Source organism: Amphimedon queenslandica, unplaced genomic scaffold, assembly GCF_000090795.2.
Source record: "Amphimedon queenslandica unplaced genomic scaffold, v1.1 AMPQUscaffold_13463, whole genome shotgun sequence".
NCBI classification, from domain to species: domain Eukaryota; kingdom Metazoa; phylum Porifera; class Demospongiae; order Haplosclerida; family Niphatidae; genus Amphimedon; species Amphimedon queenslandica.
The window spans coordinates 254,794-267,209 of NW_003546301.1; the positions used below are offsets into that span (position 1 = coordinate 254,794).

Consider the following 12,416-nt stretch of genomic DNA (forward strand, 5'->3'; position numbering starts at 1 on the left):
TGGAGTGATAGTAACAGAAATGATAGTGACAGAGTATGTGAGGAAGCAGAAACTCTCAGTGAAGATTTTGTTATTTGCAAGACACCTCAAGAAAGTGCTGTTGACAATGATGATAAAGAAATTCAAGAAGCGAGTAGATGTGATATTGGAAATCAAGAAAAGAACGTTGATGATGCAAATAGGGGATGCAAGAACTTAAGCAGTGATGACATTGATGGTGATGAAATTGAAGGTGATGATACTGAAGTTGGCGATACTGATGCAGGTGACGAAATTGAGTACCTTGAAAATAGTGAATTTTCCAGTGATGACGAGAACGATGAAATTTCTGAAAGTAGCGAAAAAGGTATCATTTAATTACTATGAAAACAATTAATTTTTACTTTCTTCTTTTAGATCATTCTTTCAAGGCAAATCTTTATGATGGAAGTTCTATATCTACCAGCACTAGTTGGTATGCAATGATGCATTTTGCTATAGCTAACAGATTAACTTACAAAGCAATGAATGACCTCATTACATTAATAAAGGTATAATCTAATTGATGTTAATATTTTAATGACTTGTTTATCTATAGGCTCATTGTCCAGCCACACCAAACGGTTGCCCAAAAAGTTTTTATCAATTCAAAAAATATTTTGAATCTTTAAGTAAGCAAACAATGGTGCAATTCTGCTCTTCGTGCACTAGAAGTTTGCAGAAAGAGGAAAAGTCATGTTCAAATAGGCTTTGCGTCAAGAACAAAGCTCAAGTTTGTGATTTTGCACTTTTTTCTATTGAAGATCGTATAAAGCAATTATATGGTACTTTTAAAAATTTTCAATGAGTATAATATTATTTTAACTTTTTTTTTGTAGAAGAACATGACAAATTTAGTTATCCATTTACTCGACTTAAAGATGAAGTTACTATCAAAGATATCCATGATGGAAGCACCATTCAACAACTGATGTCGGCAGATGGGTTTTTATCAGTTCAAGAAAATACAGGTCTTGCTTTGTGTTCCGATGGTGTGCCAGTTTTCAAGTCTTCTAAAGGAAGTTTATGGCCTATATATCTTATGGTAACAAGCATACCACCACAGAAACGCATGAAGGTTGATAATTTGATAATTGCAGCACTGTGGCATGGTCCTACTAAACCAAATATGGACCTAATTCTTGAGTTTGTTCTTAATAGTGTTGCAAGCCTTGAAACTACTGGGGTCGCCTACTCATCTAATGTTGTGTTGAGAGCTAAATTGCTAATGGCTGTTTTTGATCTCCCAGCTAAATCTAGTGCCACCAACACAAAGCAGTTTAATGGGGAATTTGGATGCTTGTATTGCGTTGAAAAGGGAGAGATTTGTAATAAAGCACGCATTTATCGCCCAAATATGTCTGAATTGCGAAATCACATTCGAATGAAGGAATGGGCAGAATTAGCCACAAGTACTGGAGAACCCCACTACGGTGTGAAGGGAAATTGCATTCTAAGCAACTATTTAGAAATTCCAGAATGTATTCCGATTGATTACATGCATTCTACATTAGAAGGTGTTTTCAAGCAGCTTATGAGGCAATGGTTTGACCAAAAGCATCACTCTCAACCTTTCAGTTTGAGAAAGTATGTTCGCGACATTGACAAATTGGTCTTAAGCATCAAACCAGCTAATGAGATTCAGCGGTTCCCACGATCACTAGATTCTCTTTCATTTTTTAAAGCCTCGGAATACCGAGCTTGGTTGCTCATTTATGCCCTCCCTGTTTTGTCAAATTTTCTACCTCCAGAATATGTTCATCATCTTTCATTACTTGTTGCATCATTTCATATTTTACTATCTGATGAAATCAGAAGAGATGAATTAGAATTAGTCCATCAAATGTTAGCCACATTTTATCAGTTATCTGGAGAATTATATTCACTAAATATGTATACTGCTAATATGCACTCGCTCATTCATACAGTGCCATTTGTTCAGATATGGGGGCCACTTTGGGGATATTCAATGTTTGGATTTGAGAATTTAAATGGATACCTGGGAAAAACGTATCATGGGACAAGAAGAATTCTCTTTCAAATGAGTTTTCAAATACAGTTACTGCAAACAGTACCTAAAAAATTGGAAAGTTTGAGTAAATTAGAAAGTGAGCAAACCCAAGAGTACGTTAAACAACTACTATCCCAAAATAAAAAAGCATTCACTAAAGTTTTTGAAGGCTGCTATGTCGTTGGTAAAACAAATGCACATTCTCTTATGGCAGATGAAATGGCAGTCACATTGCGTGGAAACATTAGCACAACTAGGAATGTACTACAATTTAATACTCTAATGCTGAGGAATGCATTATACTATAGTACAAAAACTGGTAACAGCAAGTCAAGAAACAACTGTATGTGTTTGTATCGCGATAACAATGATTCACTGCAAATAGGACAAATTCAATCTTTCTTTTTGACAGCAGAAAACATTCCCTTCTGTCTTATAAAAAATTATCGATTAACCAATAGTTCACCAATTAGTCACCTTCGACCTCCACGGAGTTCTACTATACGACAACTTAATGTCCATTCTCTACTACAAAGGCAAATTATTGAAGTTCATGTAACTACAGAAATAGTTGCCATACTTGTAGAAAAACTCTGTAGAAAATGTGTTCTCGTTGAAATTAAAAACTCAAAAAAATTTTGTATTCCATTGCCTAATACTTTTGAAGTTCACTAAAAATAATATTAATCATTTTGTTTTTTGTAATTATGTGCTCTTGCTCATTCTATGTACACATGTAAGATTGTATATAAGAGCTTACCTGCTATGCTTGTAGTGACATGTCAAATCACGTGTTAGATCTTGTCAAATCAAAATTTACAAGATTTTACATGTAAGCTCTTGTGCAAGATTTTACCTGTATGTTACCTGTATGTGATTTGTAAAATCTTTTAATTGAGATTTTGTGATGCATAAAAAAATTCATGCAAGATCATATGTAAGGTCATCTTATCAATGATTATTGTAAGAGCTTTACATAAGATCTCAAGTAAGATAATGCCTGGGTATCTTCACAGGAATATTGTAAGAAAATTCATGTAAGATCTTAAGTAAGATCAGGCCTGTGTATCTTAACAGGGATATTGTAAGAAAATTCATGTGAGATCTTAAGTAAGATCAGGCCTGTGTATCTTAACAGGGATATTGTAAGAAAATTCATGTAAGATCTTAAGTAAGATCAGGCCTGTGTATCTTAACAGGAATATTGTAAGATAATTTACGTAAGATCTTAAGTAAGATCAGGCCTGTGTATCTTAACAGGAATATTGTAAGAAAATTTATGTAAGATCTTAAGTAAGATCAGGCCTGTGTATCTTAACAGGGATATTGTAAGAAAATTCATGTAAGATCTTAAGTAAGATCAGGCCTGTGTATCTTAACAGGGATATTGTAAGAAAATTCATGTAAGATCTTAAGTAAGATCAGGCCTGTGTATCTTAACAGGGATATTGTAAGAAAATTTATGTAAGATCTTAAGTAAGATCAGGCCTGTGTATCTTAACAGGGATATTGTAAGAAAATTCATGTAAGATCTTAAGTAAGATCAGGCCTGTGTATCTTAACAGGGATATTGTAAGAAAATTCATGTAAGATCTTAAGTAAGATCAGGCCTGTGTATCTTAACAGGGATATTGTAAGAAAATTCATGTAAGATCTTAAGTAAGATCAGGCCTGTGTATCTTAACAGGGATATTGTAAGAAAATTCATGTAAGATCTTAAGTAAGATCAGGCCTGTGTATCTTAACAGGAATATTGTAAGAAAATTCATGTAAGATCTTAAGTAAGATCAGGCCTGTGTATCTTAACAGGGATATTGTAAGAAAATTCATGTAAGATCTTAAGTAAGATCAGGCCTGTGTATCTTAACAGGGATATTGTAAGAAAATTCATGTAAGATCTTAAGTAAGATCAGGCCTGTGTATCTTAACAGGGATATTGTAAGAAAATTCATGTAAGATCTTATGTAAGATCAGGCCTGTATGTAATAGCTAAGAGGAATCCAAATAAGATCTTATAAGATAATTCTTATTTCTTATCTCACCTTACTTAAACTGATCAGATCATTAAAGATCTTATTAAGATTTTTTTGCTGGGAACAGGGCAAGACCGGATGGTCACATACTCTTTTTGCAGGAAGTGACATCATTACCCACGTGGAAAAATGTGACAGTATAACTTAAAGGCTGAAGCATTGAGCAAGTACTTTTAAGACTGTTTTGGAAGTATTCTCAACATGAGATTTTTAATTTATACTCCAAAGGTGAAGAAAACAAAAGAGGAAATATAAAAGAGAGAAAATATGTACTAGTAATATTCAAAATTTAATTATTAATAAAAATAATAATGTATTATTAATATCACTGAGGTATTGTAGATGGCTTCGCAGAATTCCTTGGTGACATGCCACAAACAAATACAATGTAGATCCAATTATTAATGATGAATACAGTCTGTAGTTCATGCTCTTGGTTTTCTCAGTGTGATTGACAGTGCAAATCATGTTATTTTGTTCACACCATTGAACCATAGAACAGATGAAATTGATCCTAGTATAACAATCTATGCATAATACTTCTTAGTAGGTAATCAACTTACTGTCGCTAATAGACTTACTTCAATTGATAGTGAAACACCACCTTCATTAATTTTAACCTCATATTTCCTTCCAATTTGCTTCATAATTTCTCCTATTTGAAGACATCTATTGAACAGGAAGACATTACTAGTACACAAGTACATTCTTAAACATTATGTCTGAATCAAGAAATATCCATCACATACACTTGATTGGCCTAAAATGTGCCCACTGTGGGGTACATGTAACCAACATTAAAATGCTGCTAACTTTAAAATCCTTCCTTATTTAATCAAAATGCCAGGTTCAGTACATGCATACTCATACTGATCACATCTATTCAAAAATTTGAAGTAATTCTTAAAGAAAATGTGCCCACAAGGTGTTAATAGACATATTTTTACATTTTTGTTAGTATTATGGGAGATGATAGCACGTAATTTATTTACTTAGCTTTTTAAAACAATACTAGTTACCTAAGAAACACAGTAAAGCATCAATTGGATCCAAATCTGGCCAAGGTAAAACACTAACTGACGATGACTACCAACTCCGAACCGCCATCTCCTGTAAAGAGCCTTTAAGTGATGTTTTAGGAGTTTTTGATATTGGCGTCCTGTAATGTTTCCAATCGATGTACGTATATTATCTATAGTGATACTATATTCAAAGGCATTGAAACTTAAATATAATAGAGTAAACTATCAATGATCGGACACCACCCGTTTTCAGACACTTTTTTTGGAAAACTATACTTTGCAATATCATGAAACTGCAAAGTATTATAGCAATGGTTGTCCTTTTTTTGTGTCACAAAAATTGTAGCTCTAGCAAGAGTGCATTTAAAGTTATACGCTCTCAAAGCATGGTGTCCGACAATACCAATAATCTGCCAAAATCCTTAATCTTTGGACAGTCATTTCTGAACAGCAGGAAAGAATAGTTTTAGAAAGTCACTGTGATAACTTTGTAGTCCTGTCCTTAAACTAACTTTTCATCGGCCAGATCTTTTTGATAGCTGTCTTTTTGACACAGATAACCCCCACTTAAATGTATCACCTGATCCCTCAATATATAGACAAATTTTACAAAAGTATACAAAAGTTATGAATTTTATTTGTACAAATCCATAAAATTATCAATTTTGTAGAATTTTGTGAAATTTGCCCATATATTGAGCAATCAGGTGATACATGTAAGTGGCCATTATTTCTGTCAAAAAGACAGCTATCAAAAAGGTCTGGCTGGTGAAAAGTTAGTTTATGGACAGGCCTACAAAGTTATTATAGTGACTTTCTAAAACTATTCTTTCCTGCCGTTCAGAAAAGGCTGTCGGAAGATTGAGGATTTTGGCCCATTATTGGTATTGTTGGACACCATGCTTTGAGAGTGTATGACTTTCGATGCACTCTTGCTACAGCTACAGTTTTTGCAACACAAATAAAGGACAAATATTGCTATAATAGTTTGCAGTTTCATGAGATTGCAAAGTATAGTTTTCTCAAAACAAGTGTCTGAAAATGGGTGGTGTCCGATCATTGATTGTTTACTCTACCTTCTATATCTAAATGTAATACCGCAGTATATAGAAATACCGGTATACCTCTCAGCCCTACTTGCAGTAGCCTTGTCTTGTCTTTGTAATAATGGAGAGACATTGGCTTTCTTTAGATTTCAGAGCATTAGAGAGTTTGATGTGGTTGTAAGTATAAAGAATATCAATTATTATAGCATACCTTTTCTTGTGTATAGCAGCATACATGTGTGAGACTGTTGCCCCAGTTTAGACTTTGTCTATGCTGGATATTTTGGGGCTCAGAGTTCTATTTACCGATTTTGGCATACTGCATGTATGTCTAATCCATATAATATTTTAGCTGTCACTGACTTGTAAATTGCTTGTACTTTCTACTATGTTATGAACAGTGTGGCATTGATTGTAGTTACCCGAGCCACACGTAGGCGTGAAGCGAGGATAAAGCCGTTGTCCTGTCGTCCTGTCTGTGTGTGTGTGTGTTTGTTTGACCTCGACTTTTGAGCTGACACTGCTTTTTTGTGAAATCATGGATAGTCTTATAATCACAACTAGCTCTAGCAAAAGTTATTTTCTGTCTGGAAAATGCTTGGCTGGTCTTTCCCGAGGTAGAAAGAGCTCACAATGTCGCCATATGTAGTCGGTACAAATCTATATCTTTGTGGTGAAAGCTAAAAAGGAGCAAGACAAATGAAACGATAGAACAAAGCCTTATCTTTAATTAATATGTAAGAAATTACTTCAATCCTCTTCCTTTTAAAGATATCATAGCCCAAACTTTCATACCTTGTGAGTTTAGACGGGCTCTCTTCTCCCGAGGTAGCGGCCATAGTCTTTAAGCATCAGGGAGTAAATAGCAGTCTGTATGCAACAAAGAGAGCCTAACAAATGTATGCTAAACTGTTCAAAAGTCGAGAAAAACCGAAGCTTTCTTCACCACTTAGGGCCATGTGCCACCATTACTGTGTGTGCGGGTGGAGCATGGCTTATTTGAGCCACACCTTCATTGCAGCCACACTTTTACCATAGTTACTGTATACACATGGATATGAAACATGGCCCGACCGGATGTTCTGAGGCTTGTTTCACCGGAAATACATCATATTACATTTTTCATTCAGAATAAAATAAAAACAATGATAAAAAGTATTATTATTGCTAATAAAAGTGAGATTTTATGTACAAAAATACAATAAAACTTGACATTTATCACGCATCATAATTCATGATAATTGCTGAAATTTTCCTTTTCTTTTAGTATTATGCAGTCTACCAATGCATGACTTTCCCATCTCTTGTCACCTAAAAATGATGATTTTGACAATCAAAACTAAAAATACACTCCTTTTGAGAATAGGCCCACGACAACTACCTATTCTCAAGGTACGAAACCAAATAGAAAAAGTTCCAATTAAGTCAAGTATTACAAAAAAAATTGGCTAGAAAGATGGGGCTTGAAAAACCAATATTTAGAAAATAACAGCTCTTCTACTTAACACAAACTCTAAATAATAGCCCCACTACAACTAGTCAACAATAACCTATAAGTAAAATAAAAAATGTTGGCCTAATTCAACAGAGTTAAGCTAAAAAAGTGGCTTGAGTGAAATGTACACAACAAGTAGGCTATGACATCCATTGTAGAACTATAATATGCTGTCAAACTATCTTTTATAAGCATTATTTCAGTATATAAAGGCTTTGCAAAGTCCTCTGAGGGATCATTCAGCTACTTGAACAAATGAATAGGCTACTGTGATTGCTTTACTTACCCTGGCAGCCATGAATGCAGCGAAGCATGGGTGAGGACAGCCAGATGTGACGTTTATGACGTTTCCTTATGGAATTTATATGTGTATATAAAGGAGTTTCATATCCATGTGTAGACAGTATCTATGCTTTTACATTGCTGCAGCATGCATGCAGCAGTGTCTGTTGACAGTTATCGGGATGAAAAAAACCCTCACTCTAAAAGGAATTAGTACACTTAAAAGAGGTAGATGCAAATGCAGTTGATGAGACTGATAGCCAAAGTCAGAATTTGGTTCCCGGTACATATCTCTGCACCCAGTAAGTAAGGATGGTGCCTGTGGTGGGTGGGTGGTTGCTAAATCGCATGTGCACGTGGGTGAAATCATTCCTAGGCCTATGACGACATGGGGGCTAGGCCCCCATGTCGTAAAAATAAATTGTGGTTATCTGTAGATACAAGTGGGTGTGTACAGTTAACTATCAGTGGTTAATGTATAGTTGCAGCAAAGATCAAAGGCCTAACAGTTGTGATAGAACCCACAGAACACTCCCACCAATACCGCAGTGTGATATTATAAATAGCACACTCATTTATTTAATGTGCAGCAGAGTGATATTGGTGATAGCAGAACACGTGCAATCTTTGTTGGAACTATACACTAAAACAATTAATACATGTGGCGTCGTGTGCTATCTGATTTATCCGCACTCGCTTCCGGTCTCGTCGCTAAAATAGCGCACTCGGCCTTCGGCCTCGTGCACTATTTTTAGCGACTCGACCGGAAGCTTGTGCGGATAAATCAGATAGAACACGCCGCCCCATGTATTAACTATTACTTATCCTTGGTTATTTGATGTGGTATAAGTAAAAGGGGTACAACCCACAATGAACTTTTCAAAAATATATAAATTAAAATGCAGAGGCAGTCCCTACATAATTATAATAACAAAATAGGAACATTTACCAATTTTTGAATGGATCTCCCCAAGCCCCCGCCTGCAAAGCTGCTGTACTAGTGCTAAGCTTAATACAGGCTAACGGGCTATGTGGTGATGGGGGGTCCTAAATAAACAAATCTATTATCTAATCTGTTTTATGTGCCTATAATTATATTGATCATCGAAGTTTTTAAATTAGATGCTATCTATACTGTTTCACTATGTCAGTTCAATCATTGACACAATCCTATGGTCTCACTGCATGTATGTTTGTTGTCAGAATTAAATGAATGATTATGAAAAATCTCTCTGATATATGGGTGAAACAAACCTGGACCATCTTTGCAATCATGACAAACATAAACTCTGACAGTTTCTTTTATTAAAAACACAAATAGCTCAACCTACATAAATTTTGTGGGGAGGGTCTGCACACTTAAGTGCTCTCGTTTTCTAAAAAATAACATTTAAAGAAAAATGTGATGTAAAGAATTTTGGGAGAAGATAAAATTTGCTTGGAGAGAATCATATCCACATATCCTTTATACTGATGTATCCACCTGTTCATCTATATATCCCTTAACTTGGTGGTTTATCTTTTTTATGATATCAAGATGTCTATGTCTAGTTTTAGTAAATTCCCTGTATACTGTAGTGCTTAAATTTAAATTAGAAAAAGAATAAATTATTTTCATGGGTCACATTAAGCTAAATGCACAATTAATGTCATATTAAAGTAGTTGTTGATTAACCTATTTAAATTGTGCTAATGAGCAATGAAGGTATTGTAGTGTGTTAATTTTATCCAATGGCACATTAATAAGTAGGTTAATTCTCCTTTAAAATAACTGCCATAAATTTGTTAGCTCTGCTACATGAAGAGAACAAACTTTCATGCTTCCAGTGAATCCTATTTTGACCTAGGGTGGCTCTAAATTTTTGCTTATCTTGTTGAGTGCATGTTGGGATAATGGAATCCAGAGCGCCAATTTTCCATCCCCTCACTGTTAAAATTATTATTAATTTTAAGACACTGATTGGTTTAACAATTATTAATTACAATTAATTTACTATTGTGAAGGCAAATTCCAGAAAGGGGAGTGTCTAGGCAATGTTCCTTCATACCATAGGCTACCGTGTGTGTCTTAATTTTTGAATTGTATTAAATTTTGTTATTTTTGTGCTCACCTTAAATCCATGAAATTTAAACCACCTCTAATACCATTGTATGGTATGTAGACTATGGCCAGAACACAAAAATTGGCTCACACAAATATTAATTTTTGAGTGCATTTCATTGAAAACACAAAATTTTAAACACTCTTAAATTTGAACCCATGCGGTATATGCTAATAGAACTTGGGATTGGTTGTAAATTGTTGTCTCTTTAGCTTAAGGGTGCCTGTCAGTGCAGTGTGTCTTCTTTAAACTATACCACTTCTGCACATGCGTGCCTCTATTACCTCCACCTTAAGTTAATGTGGTTTAACCACTGCTTAAACTGCAATTAACTTGTTAAGTGGATGTTGTGAAAAAATACCCTCCCTATGAGGTACCAATACCAGCTACTTTTTGGCAAATGAAGGTAGAAAAAATTAATAGTGAGGATGACTTTTTAAATGCAAATTTGTGCTTTTTTTAATGTTCAATTTTTGTATCTGTAATTTGGCAGGAACGTTGTTTTTGCTTTCAAAATTATGTAGGTGGTAAACACAAAAGCTGGTGTAAGCGTTGGTTTATTCTATCTGACAATTGTCTCTACTATTTCAAGAGTCCCGGAGTGAGTCATGTATGAAAATAATTAATTCTATTAATATTTTATAGGATAAGGAACCAAGAGGAATAATCCCATTAGAAAACTTGGAAGTAAAGCAATGTCATGACCTTAGGAGGCCAGTAAGTTTATTAAATTTTGTTAAACCTTGGTTCAATTAAAGTAATAGTCACTTTCACTGCTAATTTTGGAAATGTTTTTTATATCTTAGGCACTTTTCTAAATTTTGAATGTTGAATACATAAGTTCAGACAAATAAATTTAGGTTGTATAGTAGAAAGCTTGCACACAGTTTACATGCTATGGACAACTATATCCTTTGCAATACACACATAGTCAGTTGAAGTAGAGTTGCTGAGGCACCACCCCTTACAATTTGATAATTAATCCTAGCAACCTGTATTTTAGTTTAGTTGCAAAACGGGTTCTTCTGAAAATGTGTACCAATTTTGGAGTCTCTAGGTACTCTGGAAGGTTTTGATGGGTTATTATGAATTAGAATAGAATGGATGTAAAATGCACTTTCAGGCACTGCCTCATGATTGTGGGACAAGATAATCCCACGAAGTTAATCCCTAGTGCTCCTCTGATTTAGTTAACAATGGAATTGTTATAAAAATTCTAATTTATTTGTGTTTCTTTATTTTGTAGTATTGCTTTGAAATAATATCAGTTCCAGCAATGCAATATATTCAAAAGGGTACAATTAAAGCATGCAAAACTACTGGACAAGGAAAAGTAGTTACTGGCAATCATCAAGTGTATCGAATTCAAGCTTCTTCTGCAGAAGAAATGATGGAGTGGATGCAGAGAATTAATGCCAGCATTGCTTCAAATCCATTTATTGAAATGCTACAAGAACGAAGGCAACGTGTTAGCAACAGAGGTCCTGTTATACTGTGAATAATTATTACTTTGATTTAAATTCTGCTGATGTAATAAACTTTATTTTAATGTCGTTCATTGCATGTAAAATTCAAAACTAGGGGGCATACACTAGGCAACGTTGTTGCCTATATAGTTGATGTGGTTTTACGACATGTTTAATAAAGTGTATATCGTGCAACATGTTGCTCAACATCATCCAAAGTTAAACCACAATTTTCAAGCAACAAGCTGCATAGTAGATGCTGACCTTCAGAACTAATTTGCATATCTTGATGTATAGTTTTCAGAATAAAAGATTATTGTACAATTTTAACATACCTTAACTTTAACTGTAATGTCAATCATGCAACACTAATGCTTAACTTCTTTCTATGTAACTGTGTACAGCCTGTAGAGCGATACCATTTAGGTAGTAGATACATTAACTGTGTCAACTGACTACAATTATTCATATCTACCTACAGTCCACAAATACTAAATCTGGCGTTTGATTAGGTTGTACCTTTCTAGTCAAGTTCATTTGAGTTGGCACAAAAGTAAATTAACTTTTGCATCACCCCTAGCCATAACCAAAATGTAATGGTGTAATAACAAAGAACCAAAATATAAGTGTAAAGTGAAATAAATTTTTATAGGCAAACTTTTTACCATTAATGAAGGGTGCCAGCAAACATAATGGAGTGTACAATGTGTCAAAACTGATCATTAGTATATCAACTGACTTTACATAACACTTATGGCTCTGCCATAACATAACAGTGACTCCAACATATGTTTTTGGCTTGCTTTACAATGAATTGACAATAATAGTTTATATGCAATCCACTATTACTCCTCTTCTAATATTTATGGTTACCCATAGCAACAATGCTAGCCTCACCAGACTACGACAGTGCTTTCTAGATATTGACTTTGACCATGCTT

At 34.5% G+C, this 12,416-nt stretch overlaps 1 protein-coding gene across 1 annotated transcript in view; it reads left to right on the top strand.

The window, feature by feature from the left end:
* LOC105312237 (cytohesin-3-like) overlaps positions 1 to 11,586 on the top strand; it is a 66,449-nt gene extending 54,863 nt beyond the window's left edge. Inside the window, exons 10-12 of the mRNA XM_011404727.2 lie at positions 10,534 to 10,610; positions 10,655 to 10,726; positions 11,256 to 11,586. Of these exons, the coding sequence (XP_011403029.2) occupies positions 10,534 to 10,610; positions 10,655 to 10,726; positions 11,256 to 11,507 (401 nt within the window). The 3' untranslated portion in view covers positions 11,508 to 11,586. The remainder of the gene's footprint in view (positions 1 to 10,533; positions 10,611 to 10,654; positions 10,727 to 11,255) is intronic.
* Positions 11,587 to 12,416: the final 830 nt, after the last annotated feature.